The sequence below is a fragment of the Nycticebus coucang genome, chromosome 4 (assembly GCF_027406575.1).
Source record: "Nycticebus coucang isolate mNycCou1 chromosome 4, mNycCou1.pri, whole genome shotgun sequence".
Classification (NCBI taxonomy): Eukaryota; Metazoa; Chordata; class Mammalia; order Primates; family Lorisidae; genus Nycticebus; species Nycticebus coucang.
In genome coordinates this window covers 125687374-125713763 of record NC_069783.1, presented here as the reverse complement: position 1 = coordinate 125713763, position 26390 = coordinate 125687374, and the positions used below count along the sequence as shown (strand labels likewise).

The 26390-nt window shown below is 51.0% G+C and overlaps 1 protein-coding gene across 1 annotated transcript; it reads right to left on the bottom strand.

The window, feature by feature from the left end:
• Positions 1–591: 591 nt before the first annotated feature.
• On the bottom strand, positions 592–24024 carry FOXN4 (forkhead box N4). The gene is made up of 9 exons (XM_053588585.1): positions 23939–24024; positions 9527–9672; positions 6805–6929; positions 6589–6702; positions 6148–6275; positions 5481–5577; positions 4382–4589; positions 1974–2366; positions 592–851 (listed from the first exon to the last, which is right to left on the bottom strand). Exons 1-9 carry the CDS (start codon positions 24022–24024, stop codon positions 592–594), a joined length of 1557 nt encoding a protein of 518 aa, XP_053444560.1.
• Between the last annotated feature and the right edge of the window lie 2366 nt (positions 24025–26390).

Here is a 26390-nt window from a genome sequence, read left to right as displayed (position 1 = left end):
CGGGCATGGCCCATGAACCTGCTGTATAAAATTCTACCAGACTACTGGGATGTGGGGCTGAAGCCCACCAGGGCAAATTCCCGTTTCCAAGTTCTGCTAATTCTATCCAAGTTCAGATTGTTCAAACGGTTCACTGGCTGGCCTCTCAGCCTTCAGCGTGTCCCTCAGAGGCTATGGCAGATATTTCATCCCAGAAGAATAAATTCAAGGGCTTTCCTGCTGGGGTGTTTCCTTGACACATCAATGCATCCCCAAAGTAGACCGCCTCGTCATTGAGGTGCCTCGCTGGGAATGAGGCTGGAGACATCTCACTGTCACCATGGCCAGGCCTTGCGTCTCAGGTCTCCGAGGAGTGTCAGAGAGCCAGGGGATGCTGGGCTGCGTGTCCACTCTCCTCTGTCCTTTAGACTCGGGAAGGCCCCAGAAGCTTCAGTGGAAGGTGTGAGAGGAGTGGGGGTGGCAATTGGAACTGCACCCCTGGCCAGCCTGCGGCTATGCCCCTGGGAAAGTGAGGGAGGGTGGTCTTTCTTCTGGGAACACGCTGTGTAGGTCAGTTCTCCAGGGTGTTCTGGGGCAGGTGAGGCCATCAGCTCAAAGCAGGGCTATAGGCTTGTTCCCTGCTGTGCCCAGGTACTGAGAAGAGGAGGTGGTGGCTGAAGTGGCCACATTGTCCGGGGTGGAATATGCAGCGTAGAGACCTGTCACCTGCAAGTCTGGGAAGGACTGGTCGCTGCTGCTGGAGACGGGGGTCAGGCCCGAGGCCCCTAGGTCATAGCCCAGCGGAGAGTCTCCGAAGGCCCCCAGCGTGTCCAGGCTGAAGCCCTCGTCCTTCATCTCCTCCCACAGGTTCCCTTTCAAAGACAAAAGCATCTGGGTGAGTTGGCTTGATGTCAAGAAAGCCTGAGTTCAAATCCCCATCTTAGGAACAAGGAAGAGACTATGTGAGTTGTTTAAGGTCATAAGGTGTGGGGGAGTTGGCATGCCAGCCCTGGTCCTCTCCTTTCCCCCATGTGTCCTTGAGAAAGTCACTTCCATCTCCGAGCCTCAGAATAAAATAGAGATGACCAGCAAACCCACCTCCTAGGGGTGTGGTGAGGGTGACAAGCATAGCGCCATCATGGGCAATGCCAGGGAGACAAAACAATGTTTCCCCTTTCTTTAGCACATTTAACAGCATGAGAAGCCAGGAAGAGAGGCAGTGTAAGTTCAAATGTATCCATCTCACAGCTGTAACTGACTGGCCAACTAACCCACTAACTTACCCATTTCCCTTACTACACACAGAACTCCTGGAGAGCAGAGGACATGCGATTGGTTGGCACATAATAGTTACACCGTGTTAGTGAACAGGTGAATTATGAGCCTTTGCTAAAACCTGAAATTCCCTGGTTCATTGGTTCATTCATTCATTCACACCCCACTTATTGGGCATGACCATGTGGCAGACAGCAGGTCACTACGACCTGGCATGTGGTTGGCTCTTAGGAGTTGAAGCAGTTACCAACTATAAGTTCTGGATTGGACAGATCTAGATGAAATTTCCAGTTCTGCCACTTACTAGCTGGGTGACCTTGGGCCAGTGACTTCTCTTTGTCTCAGTTTCCTCATCAGCAGAAAGGGGATGTGAATGGCAGTGACCTCAGAGGACTGTGGCAGGGTGAGTGAGATGGTGGCTATGAAGTGCCTGCTATACCACGAGTGCTCATTCTCTGTTTGCTATAATTTGCTATTACAAGTTGAGCATCCCTAATCCAAAAATCTGAAACACTCCAATGAGCATGACCTTTGAGTGTCTTGATGATGGACAGATTCAGATTCTGGAGCGTTTTGGATTTCCGGATTAGGGCTGCTCAATCTGTATAGGGGTGTTGCTGTGGCACTGAGGCTGCGGGGCAAATGCAGACAGCACAGTCCTCCTCTACCTGCTCTCCCCTCCCTGTCCCAGACCCATCACCCTGTTCCTGTGGCCTCACCCTGCAGGGCAAAGTCCATGATGCTGGGGTCCAGGGCGTCCACCTCAGTGTTCATGTCAGTGCTGATGTTGACGAAGTCCACGGGTACCCTCCCCACAGCGGGGTGGGTGAGGGGGCTGGGGCTCACGTCCGGCAGGGCATGCAGTGGTGGTGTCTGGGCCGGCGCTGGAGAGTCTGGAGCAAGGTGTGCCTGGGGCTGCACCTGGTGGTGCAAGGGGACCGACTGCAGGGACAGGGTCATCAGTGGCCGGGGTGGAAGCTGGGAGACAGTCAGGCAGTCATGTGCCACAGCCACTGTGGTGGCGTGAGGCAGCACAGTGGCCTCCGGCTCCCCAATTTTGCCAGGGCGCCGGCAGCTTTCAGGCCGGTCGGAAATCAGCTTGTCCAGCTCCTCTGCAGGCAAGTGGGAGAGGTCACTCAGAACCCACCCTGTAGTCACCAGGCCCCCACCCAGGCCCCTGCCCAGGCCTGGGTTCAAATCCCTTAGGCAGTCTCTTGGACTCTGTGAACCTCAGTCTCTTCATCTGGTGTCATATATTCTACACAGCATTTTGTGGAGATACAACAGAATCACAAATTGTGCAGGGTCTTTGAGGAGTAAGAATCTCCATCAGAGAATCACCCTAGGCCCTCTCATTTGGGCAGTGTTTTACAGGACAGCCCTGCAACCTTAGAATTTCTCCTGAACCTCCTAATAGCCCTCAAACAGGAAGAAATTACAAATCCCATGAGACAGGGACAAAATTCATTAACATGCAAAGGCCCCTAGCCACTCCCTGATACTAAAGAGACACCCAGAAGTGTTGCTGTGGGTTAAAAATCTTTAATGCTCTTGGATATAAACAAGTAAAGACTCATTAATTTTGGTTGTTGGCTATGTCTCATTGTAGCACAATGTTGAGTCTAGACTGGGGGGTTGGGGGGCGGTCTCAAGATCTACTTGGATTGCACCCATTTTAGAAATCAGGACACTCAGAATCTGGAAAGAGACACGACTTGCCCAAGGTCTTACCCTGCATATGTGTCAACACTGGCTCTAAGTGTCAAACCAGACCCCAGAGCACCCAGTACTGGTTCCTGCTATAGCTCTTCTCCCCACCTGACAGAACTGTCCCCTGAGCCACACTCTTCATCTCCAGCGTGATGACATCAACAGAGCCAGGCCAAATATTCCTAAGGCTGGGACAGGACTAGAAGTATGAACTACTCCCCAGGTATATATCCCTTAATTAGAGATGGTCCCCTCCTCACCTCCTTTAATTAAAGAAAAATGCAGATGCAATCTTTTTATCTAATTGTAAAAGTAATTCATGAACAGGATAGAAGTTTTGGAAAATAGAGAAATATATGAAGAATTTAAAATGATACGGGGCTCCTCCATTCACAATAAAGATTCACAACAAAAATTTTGGTATAATTCCTCTCAGACGCACACAGGATCAATTACAGGATCAATTCTTTCTTTCTCTCTGTGTGTGTATTTTATTTTTCCTGAGGTGGCGTCTTACTCTGTGATCCCTCTTCAAGTGCAGTGGCACAATCACAACTCACTGTAACCCCAAACTCCTGGGCTCAAGTGATCCTTCTGGCTCAGCCTCCTGAGTAGCTGGGACTACAGGTACATGCCCTGCACCCAGCTAATTTTTAAAATTTTTTAGAGATAGGGTCTTGCTCTATTGCCCAAGCTGATCTTGAATTTCTGGCCTCAAGCGATTCTCTCCTCTCAGCAGCCCCAAAAGCTGGGATTACAAGGCATGAGTCACTGCACCTGGCCCAGACTGTGTATATTGATTCATATCTGTTTCAGAAATATTTTAAAATAGTTTTCATCTCTCACATTTGGCTAGTAGGCCATTCTATTTATTTAACCAACCCTCTATTTGGGGGATGTTTAGATTGATTTCTGTTTGTCACTCTTCGGAATACTATTTAATGAATAATTTTGTTCATAAACCTTTTGTTCAAATCTTTGATTTCCTCAGGATAAACTGTCAGAAGCAGGATAATCAGATCAGCACATGGGTAGTTTGCAGGGTACATTCCTACCCGTTGTATACGAAGACGTCTATTTCTCCACATCCATGCCCACACCGAGTGTTATCATTTTATTATTTAAACATCTCTGCCACTGTGGAAGGAAACCAATGCTCCCATGGTTTGTGTAGTTTGGCCTTTCTAGGCAAGATAGTAGGGATGAGTAGTTAGATAGAACAGTTTTTCATATTTCTGATCAGGCGCCCCAGTTTACCACCCACTGGATGTGGGGGAGGCATATTCTACAGGAGAGAGGGAAGACGAGCAGGCACCTGTCTTCCCATCAGCTCAGCTGCGACCAGGCAGAACCAAGGCTGGGCTGGGGGGTGGTATGCATGTGTGCATGTGTGTGCATGTGGCAGTCCGGGCCTCACCGGGGTTGGCCATGCTCCGGTGGATGGCGGCCAGGTCCTTTCTCTTCCATTTGTGCATTTCCTCCTCCATCTTATCGATACGGGCCAGGTTCAGGGCCCATAGGCAGCCCTTGCGTGAGGAGCCGCTCATCTTGTTTTCCACCTTCTCAAAGCACTTGTTCAGGGACAGGTTGTGGCGTACAGAGTTCTTCCAGCCATCAGGAGCTGTCTACAAAGAGACATGTGCACTTGGGATCCCTTCAGATACCTGCCTAGAACAACATTCCTCTCCTAGGGTTTCTCCAACTCAGGCCTATTAGGGCAGGATGCAACAGTGGGAGGGGAAAGGTGAACAGTGTCTGACACTCAACATCAAGTCGGAGAGCTGGGAGACAGTGGTAGGGACTGTGGCCAACTGGGGAACCCTCTGCCCTGCTGACCAGGGAGCTGCAGTTCAGTGCCCACCAACTGTTACTACATAAGAATGCAGCCCAGAGCCACTGGGTCATTCATGCTTCCTCTCCCACTTCGGAAGCAAGCAAGCGAGAATAATGGTAATAAATGGATATAGCTGGTCAAATGCCTTAAATGAGAACCACTTTTAAATCGTCAGGACCCTTCAGCTTGGTATGATCTGACTCCCCACTTCCCTTTTTGCTTTGATGCTAACAAGAATAACTAATGACCAACTGTATGCCAGCATAGACGTCTATTTCTATGGACGGCTCTTTACAGGCTCTTCACAGCCTTTCCGTGCAGATACTCACCACCTTTGCCAGCTGCGTATGATTCTCCCTACCTTACAGACGAGGACACTGAGGCTCAGAGAGGCAAAGGAAGATCTGGGTTTTACATTATGATGTTCTACTGAGTCTGTGCTGAATAACTAGGATGGTCTCTCTACCCATTGCCCTTCAGGATGACTAGTGAACTTCTCTTTATCCATCAGAGCCCATTTCAAAAGCCCCTTTCTCTTTCTGAATTTCTCCCACTGAGTGCACATATTCTTATACCAGATATACAAACATAACTGGGGATCTAAGAGGCTGGTCCTGGAGTCTGGCAGCACCAGGGAGAGGCCAGGGCAGCTCTGACACCCCCATCCTGGTTTATTCCTCACCTTGAAGTAGGGGAAGTGCTCCTTCATGAAGCTGTAGATCTCACTCACAGGCAGGCTGCCTGTCTTGCTGTTCTTCAGGGCCATGGCGATCAGACAGCTGGGGGCAGAAGGTGGGGCAGGCCGGATGTGAAGTGGTCTCAGGCTGACAGCCCAAGGTCCATTCTGCCAGGAAGCCTGTCCTGCTTCACTCCACCAGTATCAGCCCAGCGTGAGCTCTCTATGTACCCTTCCAGCCCCTGTCCTTCTCCTTGACTGTAGGCTCAGTCATTAGTAATGATTTGATACATTTTATCTTTTTGTCTTCTTATCCCACCCCCATATTTAGTGGCTATGGACCTTTAGGCTTTATCTAGACCACTTCCCCCCTCCTTGAGGAAATCGAGGCTCAGAAAGGCCAAGCCACTTCCCCACGGCCACACAGCTTGTAAGTGATGAAGTGGGGTACTGAGCTCAGTGTCAGAAATGGGTTCTCAACCCAAGGGGTTGACCAACCACATTATGAAGCTTCCTGAGAACAAGTTCTACTTAGGAGTTTCCTGTTCCCCAAGCCCTCCCCCTTGGAAGTCTGGGCCACTACACCTAGCTGAAGGCAGCCTCACTCTTCTGCTCCCCAAGCCCCCCGCTACCCTGACCCAGCAGCCCTGACCTGACACCCTCTGGACCTCACCTGTATGAGTAGATGGGCTTTGGATAGTGTTTGGGGTGCAGCTCCTGCGATGAATGCACAGCCATGTGGGACTGGGGATAGGGAGGCCGTACCCCAAATGGAGAGCCATAGAGGCCCACAGAAGGGCACTTCCCACAGGTGGGGCAGGGAAAGGGCGGTAGAGAGAGAAAAGGTAAGAAAGAGCCTAAGTCACTGGCGATCACCCCTCCACCCACCCTAGTGTCAAAAGCACCATGTGGGGGTCGACAATTCAGGAAATGATCTTGTCTCCACCTATGCAAGAGACTGTGGGGAACTGAATGAATGACCCCATGACACAGGCATGGTGGGGAATATTATCCCTATGTTCTGGGCGAGTAAACCAAGGCTCAGAGAGGTACCCGGCCAGCTCAAGACAGGGTGTCTGCCTCTGAGACCAGAGCTCCTCTGAGCCCCCGGTACCTGCTGGGCGCCTGTGGGGAGCGGGAACTGTGGTTGGGTGGCAGGTGAGTACAGCTGTGGTGGCTCCTGCAGGCCGGCTAAGGGCTGGGCTCCCCCAGGGAAGTGGCTCATCGACTGGGGCCAGGAAAGGAGGAGACAGGGGGTCAGGGTGGGTGTGGGGCACCCCAGTCTTGGAGGGCACCACCCTCACTCCCCAACCCATGTGGTGGCACTTACCCTGGCTCCATGGTTGGTTAAAGGGCCCAGGCCCAGCATGCCTCGGGGGGCCATGCCAGCTGGGCCATGGAGTAGGGGACCTGGGGAGGCTCCCACATGCAAGTCAGCCACCCCAGCCAAGGTGCCTGGAGGAGGGAAACACAGAGATGCTATTGGGCTGGAGGACAGGGACAACCCTGTCCCTGGGTATCTCCAGAGGATACAGCTATCCCCCACTCCTGGATCAGGCTTGTAGCAGGTGCTACGCAAATCAATTACCAGGGGTATAGAAGTGAAAAGTGGGGTTTCTACCAGCTGTGTAACCTTGGGTCAGCTTCACTTTCCCCATTTGTACCTGGGCTACTGATATCACCTATCTAAAATGTGTTACGGAGTCAAATGAGATAATGCCTATCAAGTGCCTAGCATTCTGCTGAGCACATGATAATATTTCACTAAAGATGAGTCAATAGTAAATAATAATGATGATGATGATGACATAATGCCTTGGTTCCTGTCCTTTGTGAAGGATACCAATTGTTCACGATTTTTCCTCAAAGTCGTGCCCTGGGGCTTGGTGCCCGTAGCACAATGGTTACGGGCTCCGGCCACATGCACCAAGGCTGGCAGGTTTGAACCCGGCCCGGGCCAGCTAAACAACAATGACAACTACAACAAAAATACAGCCAGGCATTGTGGTGAGTGCCTGAAGTCCCAGCTACTTAGGAGGCCGAGGCAAGAGAATCACTTAAGCCCAAGAGTCTGAGGTTGCTGTGAGCTGTGATGCCACAGCACTCTACCACGGGCAATAGCTTGAGACCCTCTCTCAAAAAAAAAAGAAAAAAATGCATGGCTCCCAAGTACCTTCTAGGTTTAGGTCTAAATGCCTTTGTGCCACCTCCCCTATTTCTCAAGGATTAGCTTGGGAATCAGAGATGTACATTCTCTCCTCTTCTCTCCACATCATGTGCTGGGCCTGAGACAGAAATTGCTAATCCAACATGAATTCTGATGGCAGCAGCCTGGTTTCAGGCAGCCACCTCCAACCAAGGGAAATTGACCTGCAAGATGACCCTGTCCTCAGGCTGCCTCTTTTAGGAAGCCTTCTGGGTCCTTAGCAATCCTTTGAGTTCTGGATCCCCCCTGGGCTTATCCTTTGTGCCTTTTGTCTGGTTTTGTTCTCAGCCCCCTGAGAATTAGAACCACATTTAAAAAAATTTTTAATTTTTTGAGACAGAGTCTCATTTTGTCACCCTCGGTAGAGTGCCATGGCATCAAACTCTTGGGCTCAAGTGATTCTCTTGCCTCAGCCTCCTGAGTGGCTTGGATGGAAGGCTTCTGCCACAATGCCCAGCTATTTTTTAGAGATGAGGTCTCACTCTGGCTCAGACTGGCAGACTGGTCTCGAACCTGTGAGCTCAGGCAATCCACCCACCTCAGCCTCCCAGATCTTAGGATTATAGGCATGAGCCACCATGCCTGGCCTTGGGATCACATTTTATGCAATTCATTCCTCCAAAGGCCCAGCATAGTGACAGGCACACAGAAAATGCCCGGCAGACACAGAGGAGAAGGAAGAGGCTTCATTATTTTATCATTTATTAAACACCTACTGTGCTCAAGGAGCTTTGTGCATTGAATCCTCACAATCCTCCAAGTGGGTTGTCCTGCTAGGTTTTCACTGAAGATGAGGAAATGTTGAGAGGGTGAAGTGCTTGCCCAAAGTCACGTGGCTTACACCAAGGGTTGGCAAACTAACCAGTAGGCCAAAACTAGCCCTCAGTCTGTTTTTGTAAATAAAGTTTTATTGACTCAGAATCACATCTATTCACTTACATGTTGTCTATCACTGCTTTTACATTACCATAGAAAAGTTGAATAGTTTTGAAAGAAAATCATTTAGCCTCCGAGAAAATACTAACTACCTGGCCCTTTACAGAAAAAATTTGCAACTCCCAAAACAATTTGCCCAGTGAAAGAAATAATCCTAAATAATGATTTTTCTACGATTGATACTTTTAATGTATGGCAGTAATTATTTTTGCCATTGGTTTTGTTTTTCTTCAATACTTTCTGTGCAACTAGCTGGCATTTATTGAGCACCAACTGTGTGCCGGACCCTATACTCAGCACTTTCCATACATTAGCTCTTGAAATCTTCTAAATCAGGAAGTGGAAATTTCTTTTGTAAAGGGCCAGTTAGCAAATATTTTAGGCTTTACAAATCATATGGTCTATCTCTCCTTTTTTCTTTCTTTCTTTTTTTTTTTTTTTTGCAGTTTTTGGCCAGGGCCAGGTTTGAACCCGGCACCTCTGGTATATGGGGCCAGGGCTCTACTCCTTTGAGCCACAGGCACCGCCCTCCTTTTTTTTTTTTTTAAACAGCCCTTAAAAAATGTAAAACCCAATTCCAACACAAAGGCCATACAAAAATGGGCAAAACGCTGCATTTGGCCCATGGGCCATAAGTTTGCCAACTGTCCTAGATGTTCAAGATGAACCAGGGTAGCAGCAGGGCTGTCTTCAAAACTTTAGCCCATCCAGGGCCTGGTACTCAGTGTTAAGTAAATGATGAACCATGTCCTCTGAGGAAGGTAGAATTTGTCCCATTTTACAGATGCAGAAATAGAGGCCCAGAGAAATGGAGTGCCATGGCCACATACATAGCAGGTGAGTGGCAAGGCTGGGAGTTGCCCCTTTCCTACACCACCCTTCCCTCATCCCCATTTTGCTCCAAGCCTACCTGGGTGTGGATGTGGTACACAGGGGCCACCCAGGTCTACACGGCCACTTGCCATCTGCTGCAGCCGAGGCACGTCCACAGCTGTAAGCCAAGACAACGACTGCAGGTCCCCAGGGAGATCGTCATCGCCAGTGGTAGCTAAAAGCCTGCAGAGAGGAGCAGGGAGCTTGGGCCAGATGGGGAGCTTAGGACAGTTCCTGGGGGGGCTTTTGGACCTCTGGAAGCATGTCTGTAGCCCCTCATCTCCTCAAGCCACCCCAGCCCTTTGACCTGCCCATCCCTGGGGTTGGGCATGGGAACCTGATCCCAGGATCCCCCTTTGGCAGCCAGACGGCACATCCTCAAGTCATCTTAACACATCTTCCCCCAGCACCTACCACAAAAATAATACACACTAATGTTTATTGAGCACTTACTATGTGCCAGGCACCAGTCAAGTCCCTCACAGGTATTAAGCTGTTTAATACTGCCAGTCACCCTACAAGGCAGGTATTATTATTCCTATTTTAAGGGTGGAGAAAGGGAGGCACAGTAGCAGCTCACCTGGGACACCAGGGCACAGAGCAGTCAGGGCCTATGGTCAGGGTTCCAACTGCCAGGGGAGAATCGGCTGTGACTCCCTGTGTAGGTTGGATTCCTACTGTGCTATAGCTATGTGCATGACACGGAGCTTGGGGACAGTGCAAGTGGATGGGCAGGCCACATACTGAGACAGTGGAGTGACCACTACCCACCATGTCCGGGCCTTCGTTCTACACAGGCATAGTTCCCACTCAGTCCCCACAGCAGCCTTGAGATGTGGGATATGCCCACACTCGCCTTGTACAGATGGGGAAACTGAGGCACTTGCCCAAGGCCACACAAAACAGGAAATGATTGGGCTGGGACGTAGGCAGTGTGACTTGCAGTGTGCCACAATGTAAAGCAACCCCTAAAGGCCCAAGTTAAGACTCACATTCACCACCCCCAACAGATTCATGAGCAAAGACAACACTTTCCCTAGAAGGAAAATGGTTGCCCATGGAAGGTACCAGACAGGTACCCTGATTTGGCATAACCGGCACTCCCCAGTGCTCCTGAAGTCATGCGTGTGAGGTGACTCCAAGAGTGCTGAGCCATGTGGGTGCAGGCTGGCCCAGGGGTCCACTCCTCAGCAGCCAGCATCAGCTTTCTGTTTAATTGACAAGAATCATCAGTCTAAATACTAAGCTCCAAGTTTTAAAGACAGGTGTTTCTGGGCCCAGCAGAAAGAGGGACAGAGAAAGAGAAGACCACCAAGTCCAGCCTCTGTCTTTCTTGTGTATCAACTGACAGAGGACCCAGCTTGGGCCACAGGCCTCTACCCTCCTTTGCACCTGCTTGGCTGCCTCAAGCTGGCATTCTTGTTCTTTCTCTCTCCTTCTCTCCCTCCTCCTCCCCATCCATTCTCTCTTTCCTTGTCTTTTAGGGCCACAATTAGCGTTGCTATGGCCACAGCAGCTCAGTTGTCACAGTGTCTGGGCCCTCAGCGTGGAGTTGGCATCAGGTGACTGCCGGCTGCCCTCATGATTGGTTGCCTCATAGAAAAACAGGGCCTGGAAACGATTTGAAAACTCAGCTCGCCCGTGTCAGTGGCAGCAGTTGGCCCGGCTGCTGTCCCCCCAGCAGCCCATTGTGTGACAAACGACTGTTGCCCCTGTGGCACGTGGACCCCATTGTCCTGGGGTCTCGATGCAATTGTTTCTGCGTCCCCCTGGCTGCCGCCCCTTCAGCCCGCTCATAACTCATCTGGCCAAGTGACAGCCACGGTCCAGGCCTGGGCAATGCCATCTGTCCCTTCAGGCCCTCAGAGACCATAGAGGTAGAAAAGCAGACTGGTGCACTAGCTGCTGTTGGGGCTGCTGGCCACCCACCACCCTCCCCTCCTTACCCCTTGTCCAGCCGACTTCCTGGCACCTGTCACACTCCTGCTCAGTAACCTACTGTAGCTCCCATTGCCCTCTTGCTCTGCTTGGCACTGGGGTAGCAGGGGGGAGTGGAGGTGAGCACCTGCTAGCAAGTTTCTCAAGATGGACCCCCCAAGTCTCCTGATAGTGGAGGATTAGGGCTTGTAAACAAACCAAGCTCTAGGTGTCACCGTGGAGCAGAATCTCTGGCAACGAGTGAACTGGACAAGCAGTACCTGTGGTGGTTAAGAGCTTGGGCTCTGGATCCTAATCCTGATTTCCACTCACCTGTGTGCCCTTGGGCCACTGGTTTAACTCCTGTGAGCCTAGTTTTTCATCTGTCAAATGGGGACGACTTTTGTTCTTATCCCATAGGGTGTTAGGAGAATTAAATATGTTATTGCATGGAAAATACTTAGAACAGTGTCTGGCTCATAGTAAACATAATATGTTAGTGCTTAGCTGCTATTAATATTAATATTATTAGCCAGGCCCCCAAAGATCTGAAAGTACACTGAACTTTGGGCTCTAGGGTTACATAGACTCTGTCCCTGCTGCTGCAACCACTCACCATTTCTTCCACTTATTGAGCACTTCCTGTGAACCAGACCCATTTGACAGATGAAGAAACAGATCCTGAACAGCCATGTCAACACTCTGAGCTGTTTCCCCACAGAGTAAGGTCTGCGGGAGGTAATATATATACATACATATATATAAAGGGCTTAGCACATGGCTGAATCGATGGTACTATCCTGATTCTTTCTTTTTTCCTTGCTATTCACACACCCTGTCTGGCTCCCTGTTCCTTCCATCACACTCTTCCTCCCCATGGGGGACAGCCACCTACTGTAGCTACGTAATGTCCATCGTGTCCCCAGTATCTGCACATGGTCCCGCCCCCATGCCTTTGCATCTGCCTTACCCATGCAAGGAACACCCTTTTGCTTTCCTCCCCCCATCCAAAACATGCCTGTCCCCTCAGACGTCACCTGACCCCCTACCTCAGCTGGGAAACATGATGTGGGGGACCACTTTGTTCCCAGTCCCACAGTCCGCAGAAGGACTGGAGCTGGGCTCCCTCTACCCCGAGAGCAGCACCTCTTCCGGAAAGCGTCTGCCACTCTGACCCCAAGCTCAGGGACCCCCTCTGTGTCCTGCCTGCTGCCTACACTCTGCCAAGCCAGCAAGTCCTGCCCTGTCTGGGTCTCCTCCCTCACCCTTTCTTTGGTCTCATGGAGCTTTGGCCTGGAGTCCTGTATCACCTGTGTTCCCCCACACAGCAGATGCCCTTTAAGTGCCTGTTTTATGGGTTGACCCCAGGCCACCAGCTCCAAGAGTAGTGTGATAGTCGTAGTCATATCCTGCACTTTTAGAACTCACAGAGCTGTTCCTCTGTCTCCTTGGGTCCTTGTGATAGCCCAGGAGGGGACAGGGAGTAGGCAGCCCTACTTTACAGACGGGGAAGCTGAGATCAAACTATTGAAGGCAAAATCCCTTTGCATGCAAGTGAGGCAACCAGGATTCAAACCCAGGTCTATCTGCTCCAACCTAGGTTGTTCCTATGGCATGACACGTGGAGAAGCAGATGTCTCCTGGGGCAAAGGCCCTGCCCTGAGCCCTGGGGCTCTCACCAAAACTGTGCAAATGAGCATCTCCCAGGGAGCTGGTAAAATGCAGAGCTGGGGTCCCAGCCCAGGCCCTGGAGTCCCAGCCTTGGGACTTCCAGCTATGCTTTGGCGGAAGGACAGCCCAGACAAGGTGTGGCCAGGCATCAGGCAAAGCTCAGGCTTTGACTAGGTGGATCTGGGTTCAAGTCCTTATGACCCCTGAGTTGTATGACTTTGGCCAAGTCACCTCAGATCCCTAAGCCTTTGTTCTCTGGCTGTTGGAAGATCAGATGAGCCAGGAGATGCTCAACTGCCAGCACAACCGTGGAGGCTTGCAGCTCATTCTGGGGGTCAGTGGCCAGGGCCCTGCTCCCCCACTACCATCCCAGAGGTAGCCTGGTCCTCCCTTCTGCCCAATGCCGGAATGTCTGCCTCAGGGCGCCTTACAGGGAGTCTCCCAGCCAACCCTGCCAGACTCCTATAGTGGATGTGGGCACCAAGGAGCACTGTGATGGGAGTCCACTGGCTCCTAGGGTCTCTCCAACATTCAGGCACATCTTCACTGCACACAGCAGGGACCGGGGTGTCATGCGCCAGGACCTCAATGAGAGAGCCTTATCCCCAAAGCCCACCACAGGTCCTTAACAATCTCTGCTCCCTGCACACAGGCCATCAGCATGCCCCCTACCTTCACCCATGTCTAATGGTCCCTCACTAAAGACACCCATGCACCCAGCCTCACTCTCCCAATGCTGAATCTGAGATGGAGGAAGCTATGGGGTCACGGTGGCTATGACACAGTAGAGAACCCTAGATTCAGGAAAGCTGTCTTTCCAGCCATAGGCTTTTGGAAGGGCACTTAATCCACAGCCTGTTTTATCACTTGTAAAAAGGGCACACGTGACAATAACACCCCATCCGCAGGGCTGGCGAGCTAGGGCAGGTGGCTTTGTGATACACCCTGCCATGGCGGAGGGTTTGGGACTACCCCTTGGGAGGTGTATGTGAGAGACAGACCGAGACCCAGACCCTACAGCAGTCTACTGAGTGGGTTTCTCCTCTGCTGGAAAATGATAGGACATACTCAATTCAAAGGAAAAAGCAAACCCCAGCCCCATCGCCCTGGGCTCACCCGAGGCAATGTTCTCTTCCATTTCTGGGCAAGGGGGAAATCCAGCCCCTCCTGGGTCACCTGTGTCGCCTGCCTGCCTGAAGTCATGCCCAGAGGAGGCCATGAGAAGACACAAACTCCAAAAGACCCGAATCCCTCCACTTGCTGCCTCCATGCCCCCGTCCTGTCTCAACCTCTCTCCTTGGGTCTCTCTCTCTCTGAGTCTGTAGCTATGGCCCCGTGTTGAAGTCCTAGCCACACTTCCTGTTGGTGACATCACATGAGCTCTGAACCTTCCCAAGCCTCAGTTTCCTTCTCTGCAAAACAGGGGAACAACGCTAGAGGCAAAGCCCCTATAAGACCTCTTAGTACACACCCATCCTCTCCTCACCCCTCCTCTGACATGGTGCCCAGGGAGCCCCTGTCTCTTGCAGACCTGTCTCCACCTACAGTTCCCCTGTACAACCATCTGAGTCCCTACCACCTGGGCTGCTTAAAGCCTGAGCCAAGCTTCCAGGAACAAGGCCTATGAACACTGCCGCCCCCCCATCTACAGGTGATTCCTACACACCTATGCTGGGGGATGTGCCCCCCAACCCTGCCCTCCCCATGGCTTGGGTGACCCTGTGCTCTGACCTGGGGTGGTGTATGGTGGGCTACAGTTGCCCTCTATGCCCCAAGTGGGGCCAAATGTCATTCCTGTCTCCTCCAACATGGCTTGATTTCACCTTCTTCTGCTCCCTCCCAAAGGATGCGCCTTCTCATCCTTCAGCATTTCCCTACCAGACACCCCATTTCTCTGAGCTCCAGGGAGGACTCTGGTTGGCCACAAGTCTCCACTTTTTCCTAAGCCCACCAGGTGTCCCCAGAGAGGGCAGAGGATGCACCCCCAGGTCTCAGGAGACCCCAAGAGCCTGGTGTGGAGAGGGGCCAGGATATAAGCTGAGTTCCCTGTTGGGTGCAAGTGGCCACAGGAGACCCCCAATGTGGAAGCAGGAAACCATGCACCCCTAAAAGGAGAGGCATACTTTGGTGCCCAGGACAGGGCCGGCCACAAAAAGGCTGCCCAGTAAGTACTCACACACTGAGCAAATGAGCAAACAGACCCAGCTTTCCAGATGTCCCACCACCACTCCCCAGGGGCCAGGCAGGGGCAAAAGGCCCCTATGGACATGGTGTGGGGCAAGCTCGTCCCTGGTGTGTGCCCAGCTCTGAGCTAAAGCTGTTTTCATGCCAGATCTTGTGCCACCCTTGCAAGAGCCTATAGACAGGAATTGTTATGATCCCCACTTCCCATTTGCCAGATGAGGACACTGAAGCCGGGGAGAGACAAGCCTATCTAGGATCACCCAGGCAGGGGACAGAGGAACCAGAACTTCGCTTCCAGAGGCTGGGTTGGCTGTAACACCAGGAGCAGGGGCTCCTTCTCCCTGGGTGAAGAAATATGCTCTGTGAAATAAAGTCCAGGCACTGTGCTCTCCAACATGTAGCCACTAGCCACATGCAGTTATTTAAATTCAAAGTCTACCAGCCATGTTTCAGGTGCTGAATAACCACAATAGCCAGCAGGGATACGGACTGTTTCCATCACTGCAGAAAGTTCTACTAGGTGGCAGTAGTCTGGAACATTCTTTCCAATCTTTGCCACAGGGGGGAAAATACTATAGCAAAGTTTTTGTATTGACCTAAAACACCTGGAAATTTGATTTAGGTTTGGAAATGGAAGCAGCTGATTTCATGGAATTTTGAATTTTAGTATGTCTTATTAGAAAAGATTTCCCTACCCAGCACCCCTGCCTCCCACCATGAATAGCAAGAACATTAGAGGGAAGAGCTCTGAAAAAACGGGAGCTCTGTGTACTATGGTGATTCACAAAGTGGTGAGCTCCCTGTCCCAGAAGTATTCAAGCAGTAGCCAAGGACATGAACAATCAGGACCCTGTTAGATGAAAGATGAGCCCAAGGTCCCCTTTGATGCAAAGCCCCTGCCATTTGTGGGCACAGCCTGCAGGTATGTCCCTTACTGGGATTTCTGAATGTTCTCCCATGATGGGCAAGCCTCTTTCCCTCGCCAGACCTGTTTCCCCACTAAGCGGCAGAGTAGACAGGGCCCCTCAAGATGCTCAGGCTCCCAGAATCTCCCACCTGACCCTCCATGGGCCTCAGTTTCCCCATCTGGAATGCTACTAGGGGGTTAAGCCTCTTCCATCTCTGTGGGGCTGTCACTGTGACACACAGACTGTGGAGAGACCCTGAATGGGGAATTGTGAAGGTGGGCAGCCCCCCACCAGTAGGAAGTAGGGGGATGCTGAAGGCAGGGTCCCCTTCTGAAGGGGTCAGAGCATGGAGAGTCCAAGGTCATGGACACACCCCAGTGAGGATCAAGGTGGCACCTGGGAAAATCAATACCATTCTATAATCAGGATGATTTCTGAGCACCTACTATGCTTATCACTCCATATGTGCTACTAGCGGCCTTTTTTAGGGGAGTTGGAGGGGAAGACAGTCTTGTTTTCTTGCCTGGATATGAGGGCAGTGGCATCATCATATCTCACTGCAACCTCAAATTCTTGGGCTCAAGTGATCCTCCTGCCTCAGACTCCTGAGTAGCTGGGACTACAGGCCCATGCTACCACGCCCAGCTAATTTTTGTATATTTTGTACAGACCAGGTCTTGCTATGTTGCTTGGGCTGGTCTTGAACTCTGGCCTCAAGTGTTCCTCCTGCTTCAGTCTCCCCAAATGCTGGGATTACAGATGTGAGCCATCACGCCTAGCCCTGTGTGCCCTTCTTAGTTTTGCTCAGAAGGCTCTGAGCTCAGCAGAAGGCCCCGGCCCTTTTCAATGCCACATTCCAAATCCATTCCAACTGGGGAGTCTGGCCCCGGCTCTCCCTTTGCTCTGTCTGTGGAATCAGCCAGCCTAGGTTTAAATGCTATCCAGCCACTTAGTAGCTGTGAGACTTGTCCATAGCTGTCCATTGCTCTGAGCCTCAGTTTGCTTATCTGTAAAATGGGAGTGTTAACTCCTATCTTATCTTATAGGGAGTAGAGAAGATTGGGTGAGATAATGCAGGAGGGGCTCTCACCCCCAGTGTCATGGTTCACACTGTAAACGTCTTCTGAAGATTACAGATCATGGGGAAGGCCACTAGCAGAGTGTCTGACACTTGGTAAAGGCTTTATTCCACAATATTTCCAGACCTCCACTTGCCAGGCCTTGTCCTGTCAGGCAGACAAAACTCCCTGCCTCCAAGGAGATAACTTTCTGCTTGGCCTCAGAACGCACAGTAGGGATGCCTCGCCCCATGCATGCCACCTTCCCGCCAGTTCTTGGTTCCAACAGCCTGTGGGGTGGCTACTGATTATCCCCATTTCACAGACGGGATGGCTGAGGCACAGAGAGATGAAGTGACTGGGCAGTGCCTGTGGCTCAAAGGAGTAGGCCACTGGCCCCATATGCCAGAGGTGGCGGGTTCAAACCCAGCCCCTGTCAAAAACTGTGACAAAAATAAAAAAGAAAAGAGAGATGAAGTGACGTGCCTCAGCCACCTGGCATATTGGTGAAGGAACTGAGTTTGAACCATGGACACACCAACAGCCTGGGGCCTTCACCCTGCCATTCTGCCAGTTGGCTGAAATTCAGGAAGGGCAACCACCATTGTATCGTTTTTTAAAGGATGAGGCTACCAAGTGTCCGCATGGTGACACAGCCACTGGTCTGGGAACATTGTGGTGGATCTGGGTAAGGAGAAATACCCCTGGAGTTTGTGACTGCCATCCTATGCTGACCAGAAGACCAACCAGACCCACTTCAATGGAGAGTGTACTTAATTATTCAGTCGTGTTGTGGGAGGGATGAAAAGTGGGCGGGCAGAGCACTGAAGGGCAGAACCTGGGGAGATCTGGCCCCAATCCTAACAGGGGACCTTGGGCAGGTAACTCAAAGTCTTTGAATCTCAGTGTCCACACACGCCTAACAGAGGCAAGAATAGGGCCTGCCTCTTGGATTGGGGCAGGTAACCCACAGGTAGTGCATAGTAGTGTTTGGCTCAGGGTAGGCACAGGACAACTGTGGAATGGATGGATTTAACACCCAGAAGCCAGAGCAACCCTTCCAAAGGGACATCAGAACTTGTCACTGTCCTTAAGACCTATCTGCAGAGTAAAGGCCAAGCTCCTTGCCATGATCTGGCCCTTGGCCATCTCCCTCCCCTCCCCTCCTTGGCCCTCTTCCTTATGCTCTAGCAACCCTGTCCATCTTTCAGTTTCTCAAACATTCTAGGTTCTCACCCATTTCAAGGCCTTTGCACATGCTGTTCCTTCTGCCTAGAATGCTGTTCTGTGCACTCATTCATGATTGGCTCTTTTTCAGACTAAATGTTTCTTTCCTCCTCTGAAAGCCCTCCCAGTCCAGTCCCACCTCTTCTTGTGTATGTTCATAGAACACTTACCATTTTGCAATGAAGCATTTATACATGTTTCTAGGCTTTCTTCTCTAGGCAGGCAAGGTCCTGCCCAAGGTCCCTGTTAGGATCAGAGCCAGACTAGAATGCAGGTCTCCACAGCAGCCTCTACCCTTCAGTGCTTTAGGTCCTGGTGCCCCTGTGGGCATTTATTACATTCCTACTAGAGCGGGAAAAGGAGGAAGAATCCCCCTGCCCAGCCCAGCCACAACATGTCTCACATTCAATCTCATCCATTTCCTGTTCAGCTTAAACACTGCCTTCCCCAGGAAGCTCTCCTCTCCTCCCCTGAAATGGTTAGCCACCTTTAGTCTCCACATGCAGCACAGACTGCCCAAGATCACCAAGGCACCTGTTCTTAACTACCCCCCCCTTTCTAGACACAAAACACCAGGAGGACAAGGATGAGTATGTCTTATACCTCATTACAAGACCCAGAAACACCTTCTCCTGACAAGTATTTGTCCACTCAAGGTTTACTGGACTTCCATGTTCATTGCTCTGGGGTCACTGCTGTAGAAGTCAAATGAAATGATGAACTTGGCAGTACATCCACATGTATTTATGGATGGATTACAGTTTCTGCCAGGATCTTTGCCTACACTGCTGAAGATTAGAGCCTACATCTAATGTTTTGTTTCCTATCATGGAGTTCCCTTAGGTTGATGTAGTAATTGTAATAGAGGAAGGAACATCCATTTTGAGTTCAAATCCCATCTCAACCCCTTTTCAGCTGTGTGATTTGGGGCAAGTCACTTCACCTCTCTGTGCCTCAGTTTTCCCATAAGTAAAATGGAATAATGCTAATTCCCACCACTGGGGCAAATGTGAGGATAAGATCAGATAATGTATAAGACAGGGCCCAACACACAGTTGGTGCTCTAACCACGTAACCTATTTCTTTCTTCCTTCCCACTGCTCTCTCTCCTCTTGCCTGTGCCATCATGTGGAGGGCTTTGCCCAGGAAATATTGTCTCTGAGAGAGTCATATCACCAGCCCAGGGGTCCTAAGGCATGTACAGCCCTACCTGGATTGGCACATTCACCCTGATTACAACAGGGAGGTTTTACCTGCCTTCTTAAGATGTGGTTGGTAAGAAACTGTTACGTCACCACAAGCTGTTCTTGTCACCAATCCAATGATTAAGGATTAAGAACTTCATGAACGTGTTTATTTAGCTAACATATCTTTTGTAATATCTTTTGTAACCTTTTATAGGAAAAAGAAAATCAAGTGCAATTTAGCAAGCTTAGAAATTCCCAACTTGTCCGACAGTGAATGTAATGTGAAATGACTTGATCAGGAGTTCAGAAAAAAGAATCTTACCTTTCTAGAATAATAGCTGGCTTGGGACTTGGTGTGTGTGTGTGTGTGTGTGTGTGTGTGTGCGCACATAGGTTTCTGAGGGGTGGAAATGCAAGACCCCAAAAGAGGTCTGGGCCCCAGGAAGACTATCTTTGTTCCTCACCCACAAGCGAGCCTAAAGAAGGGAGCAGGGACTGAGATTTGGGGATGTGAACAACTGGCACAAAGATCTGGAAGGAGGATCACTGAGCCTCGTGGCCCTGGGAGAAAGGTGAGATTCTAAGGAAGCAGAAGCCTGCCTTCTCTCATTTGTCTAGGCCTTAGTTTCCCAGTCTGTAAAAGGAGTTTAGTAAACCTGACTTCAAGAATAAGTATCATAAGTTGGGGCAGGTATCCCCCAGCTCTGCCTCTACCTAAATGTATGCCTTTGGGCAAGTCCTATCTCTGGGCTTCAGTATCCTTGTCTGTAAATTGGGATGATATCAGCACCTGGCCCATGGTATAAAGATGAAATGGGGTGGTGCACTTGCTAAGGGGTATAGCAGGTGCCTGGCACACAGTAGATGTTTAATAACTCTATGTCTTAGTACATCTAAGGGTGGACTTCTTTCTCACCCTTTGAGTTAAGGAGAAACCTGGTCAATCCATTTTAAGCATGAGCCCTGTGTACCGTTGCTTGGGAGGTCAGGACCTCCCACAGGCCCTGTTCCCCTGCCCCAGCACCAGCAACAGGCGAGGAAGCTGCTGCCAATTTGCTGTCTAGACCCTGCCACTGACTCCTGACAGCTCCCCAGGGACAAGGCAGCCGCCTCCAGCTGCTGCTCCCGCCCTTCTATACATAGCCATTGAAAATTAACGGCCAAACTCAGCACCCTGGAGGGGGGGATGGGGAACCAGGCAGCTGCTTGGGGTGGGGTTACACGGAAGGGAGACTAGACCAGCAGACTGAGTGGTCCTTGGAGCCCATCTCTGGAGATGCAGGAGGGCAAATGAGAAGCCCATAAACTACTTTTAGGCTATTATTTGGGGAGAAAAACAGAAGTGGTTAGAAATGAGGAGTCACAGTGTAATCATAAACCAGCCCCCGGTGTCCCAGCACTCATTCTGTCCCAGACCCAGCTGAACTTCTTCTTGCCACATTGGAGGTGCAGGATCCTCCCAACAAACCTGCAAGTTGGGTTCTCGGGTGGCTCCATTTCACTGATGAATAAATGGAGGATCAGAGAGAGGCAGTGGCTTATCTAGGGTCACACAATTGCGAGGTGACAGAGCACCTGAGCTCTTGGCCAATGGAACATGGGGCTGGTCACAATATTCTCAGGGTACAGCAGCTTCGTTGTCTTGAGTCCCCACTTGACCCATCAGTAGCATCCTCTTGTTAAGCCATTTAAATGGCTTGACCCTTGTTTTCCTTACCTGCTAAATGGGCATAAGAGTGCTACCCTCTCATGGGTGGTTTGGGAGAATTTGGTGGGGATTTATACTGAGAGTCTGGCACAGGGAAATCAGGTAGTAAAGGGTTAAGAAATCACTAGTTGCTATTATTATTGCTATTATGATGTTGTTTTGCTTTCTGGGTGGACACCTTGGCCATTGCATACAAGATAACAGCCCTGAATCCACATGAATAGGAAAGAAAGGGTTGTGCTGAGCTGTGCTGTGCCGTGCCAGGCACTGGGCATGTCTGGACCTAGTGCTGATGGGGACAAGCCTGCTTCTCTTCTCGGCTCCCCCTACTTCTGCCAGGTGGTCAGTGAACTGGATAGGCCTGTTCACTGAGGACCTACCATTCCCAGAGGATGCTCTCTGCTTGCCTTGCTCTATTTTTGGAGAGAAGTAGCTACTTAGCACCCCAGACAGTGTGTGAGCTTGGCTGGCCCAGATACACAGGACCAAGCCCCCAGCCTGGCGGAAGCCCCTGATGGGCAGTGCCTGGGCATCTAGTTTCACAGGTTCTATCCCACACTCATTTCTTCCACACTCCCCTCCCAAAAGGCCTCCCTAGAAGCTTCTCTTGCAGAAAACCACTCTTTCATGTAACTAAGTGGTAACAGCAAAAGTGACTATTAATTATGTGCCTCATGTGCTATAAGCTTTATTTATTTAATCCTCCCAGCAATCAGTTGAAAGACAAGTCCTAACCATGCTCATTTTAAAGATGAGGAAACCAAAGCAAATCACAGGCCCTGCCCAAAACTTGGACTTTGAACCCACAAATAAGAATTGATGACTTTGAGTACTTGAAGCCAGCCAGCAGGGAAGGGCCAGTTGTCTCTAGGCTTCCAACTAGGAGGACAACTGTAGATTCACCCCAGACATATCCAGTGCCTGCTGGACTCCAGATACTTTCATAGATAATAAATACCCCCATTCAACCCTTCAGGGGCAGCTTTTATTATCCCCATGGAACAAACCAACCAAAGTTCAGAGGTGAAATAAAACAAAATTGGTGAGTGACAGAGCCAGCAATGATCATTTAACTTTTGCAACAACTCCATGCAGTGGGTACTATTTCTATTTCCATTTTACAGATGAGGAAACTGAGGCACAGAGAGCTCCACATGGCTGGAAAAACAGGGATGATAATGAACTCCAGAGCCTAAGCTGCTAACTTTTACACTGCCCTTAACCTACTTGACATTATTTAAACCCTGTTAGTGCTAGAAGGAAGTCCAGAGATTGAAAGATCTTGGGAAAAGCCATTTCATTTCTCTGAGCACTTTAGTTCCCTCACCTAGACAGCAGGGGTCATCAGAGCAGCCTCCTGAGCTGAGGTGAGTGATGGGGGTCACAGCACACAGTGGGTGCTAACAGACTGCTATGCACCTGGCCCCAGCTCTACACACAGCAGCCTCTCTGCAAATATCTGTTTGAATCTATTGCCTCATTTGGATCTCAGAAGGCAGATTCCAGGCCTATGACCCTCAGGAAGTGGCCTCCCTCTAATTGGGGGCTGCAGTCTGTCCCAGCAGGCAAGTGAGTTGCAGTGACCCCGGGGGTCCAAGCAACTCCTGGGTAAACAGGGTTGATCCGAGGTGACAGCCTCTTCTTCCCAGGCCAGCCCTGGTTATGTCCCCATTCCATAATGCAGGCTGTGCCCTGTCAACCCACAGACAAGGTTTTTGCTTTTGGAGGTGGGGCCCTAGAAACCGGCTCAGGTTACCCCGCCTTAAGGGAGAAAGACTGGGGGAGGACTCTAGCTCCCTCCTTTCCCTCCCCCTCCCTCCCAGTCACAGTGTGACCTTAAACCAGCCCCTTCTTCTCTCTTGGCCTCAGATTCCCCATATGTAAAAATCAGGGGGCCAGACTGGTTGACCTCCTAAGGGCCTTTCCAGCTATGAGGTTTGAAGACAAAAAAGTGAAGTGCTCTAAAAGACCCCCCACATATATGTACCTTGTTTCATTCTGTTTCAAGAAACTGTTTGTCTTGACTTCAGTTTCTATCTAATTTACTCTATGAATATGTGAGAACCTAGAAGAGACCTTAAGATCATCTAATTCAACAGCATCACTTAAATGATGAGGAAATGAGGCCCAGAGAGGGCAAAAGACTTGTTGAAAGTCACATAGCCAGATGAAGAACCCAGAATTTTGACTCACAACTTTCCCAGAACCCATGGAGGACAATTCCTCAGAAGCCAATTCCTCCCAGAAAGATTTGGGGGGGAAGGGATTTCCTGGAGCCCCCGTTAAGGTCACTAGAGAGGAAGCAATAGCTGCTGTGTCTTAACATTCACCAGGATTCCCAAACCAGGAGGAGACCTCTGTTGGAGGACACAGGAGACTGCAGGCATTCAAGTGGTCCCACTGGGCAGAGCCAGAAGCCCAGACACCCTAAGAGAGACCTACTTTGAAAATCAAGACCTTCTAGCTCTCCTGCAAAACCACAGAACTGAACATAATAATAGTTACTTGGCAGTTTCAGAAATCATAAACAACACATAAATACTTTGACCAATCAAAAAATATATAGTTTGTGATTGTTGAAGTCCTCACCTGTACTCCTGTGGAGAGGGATGGTGATTTTGCCCCGAGTTTCGAATAATTCCTGACATTATGGATGAGATGTCACTTTCTATCATCTCCTTGGGGAAAAGACAAGCAGAAAACAAAGCTCCTATCAGTATGATGGACAGGGCAGAAACCCACAATTTTCCCACCATTCAGAAGGATGGAGCTCAAACAGCTAACAGAACACTTTTTTCTCTAGAGAAAAAAAAGTACTAGAGGATTCCTGGGCATCTCAGGTCACTTCCTCAGGGTGATTCTACAGGGTTTTAGAAGCAAATTAAGAGAATGGAATGAAATTCCAGATTCTTTCAAATTAATGGGGGAAGGGCAGAGGGAAGGCTCTAGAATCCAAATGGCATTACTTGGAAAATGTGGATTTACAAAATAGGAATCAAAAAACCTTACTCCCTTCCAAGGCTTATATTTTCAATCTCAGTTCAGTAATGACCATTTTGAAAGCAAAGAAATAAACAAACAAACAAAAAGAGGCAGCTGATGTGTCACCTGTTTCTCAGGAAGAAACAAGTTCCCACTTGCAAAGGGAATAATAATTTCCGAAGGGCTCCTGCCCTGGAAATGCCTTCAGAAATGCCACATGCTCTTGGTGGAAAACCAATCCAATCTCCACACACTCCCTGCCACATAAAAACAGTATCAACAACAAATCTTTCTGCTTTCTACGTTTCTCAACCCCCAAGACCGAAACCAACATAGAAACTCATCAGAGACTCTAAGTTCCTTTTCCAAAGTCATTGAAAGAGGAAAGGGGAGCAGAGGGAGGCACCCTTGCAGTCCCTGTGCCCGAGTCGCTACCCTGGAAATGCAATGCAGGGCACTGCCGGGGAGGAGGGAGCAAAGTCGACCCTGCAAGGCGGTACCTGAAGCCGATCCTCGTGGGGCCGCCGCTGCCGGCGCTCCTGGACGCGCGGGGGTTCCGGAGGGGGGCTCCCTCGCGCTCGCCCCTCGCGTTCAGCAATTTGGCCGCCGTCGCAGCTCGAATCGTTTTTAAATTTCCCTCTCTGGAGCTGTCCAGCTCAGAGCATGCGCAGTAGCCGTGCGGGGGGCTTTTCCCCAAGGGTCAGTTACAGGGCAGGGTCAAGGGGATTGCAGCGGGAGTTTCCCAGCAGCACCGAGATTTGCACGCCCCGGGATTCCGTGTGTAGGGGGCGGAACGGGAGGGGGGACAGGAATAGGGACACCCCTCTTCCAACTTTGCCAACAGTGGCAACAACTCATGCCCGCGAGCATGCCTTGAGGAGCAGTGGGAGGATAATTTAGGCCAAAAGAATTAAGTTGCAAAAGGATGCTGAGTGCATTAAAACTTGCAATCCGTCCTTGGCCCAGGGCAAGGGAGCTGGGCGGGAGGAGAAATCTGTTGCAACCTCCACTCTTCCCAAAGTAGGGACAGGCCAAGAGGCAGAGACTGGGCTTCAGGTGGACGTAGGTTGGGACCACCTGTCTCTTTAAGAAAGTTGCGTCCAAGCGGGCTGGCGCGCGGCTCACGGCGGGAGGGGACTGCGGAGCCCGGAGCCCGATCGCTGGGCGTCTCCACCTGCTGGGGCCGCGAGGGGGGTGGGGTAAGACGAGCCAAGCGCTATGGCAAGGTTCGGGGTGCCCCGGGCACCGCGCCCCCCTGCCGCGTGCAGAGGGTGAGCCGGCCCGGAGCGAGCGCAGGGGCGCTCTGCCGCCACGGGAGCAGCAGCTACTACAACGACGACAGTGGCCGAGGAAGTTGCGGTGCTCCGGGTCTGGAGCCACTAGCCGAGCCGAGCCGAGCCGTTGGGGACTACCGCCCGCCGCCGCCCGCGCTCCCGCCCTTCCCCGCCGCCGGGCCCGCGCCGCCGCCTGCTCCGCCCCGCCCGGGCCCAGCCGCGGGAAAGGTGGCGCGGACCGCGGGCGGCGGCGGGACCGCAGGCGGCGGGCGGCGCTGAGGGCGGACAAAGGTCTCCCCAACCCTTTTAAGGGGCTTGAGTTAGTTGGATCCCCTGAGAAACTTTGCACTTCCGGCGCCGTAACTCACGCGCCTGGGTTGGAGTAATTTGCTATGAGAGCCACAATAGTAGGCATAGCCGCTCCCACCTTCTGTTTATTTATTGACGCCTCCTCATCTCTTCTCCACACCAGCCTTTTATGAGCTAGGATGGCCCCCTTTTTGCATCAGGGAAACCAGAAGCTCTAGTAAGCGGTCGTGAGTGGCTCCAGCCAACGCCGCAGCCGGAGTCAGGCTCAGGCTTCCAAAAGCGTCTTGGGGGGTTTCAGGCTGTCCTCGTGCTGTCTATCCGGCGGCGGGCAGGGGAGACGTGTCCCCGCACGTGTGACTGGGAAGCCTTTTATTTTTTTTTAACCGGGTGCTTAAGTTCAGGAAGACCCCGGGACTCCCTGTGTTGGGTGTGCCTGGATTGCATTTCTCATTCAGGTGGGCTGCGAACTTGGCGTT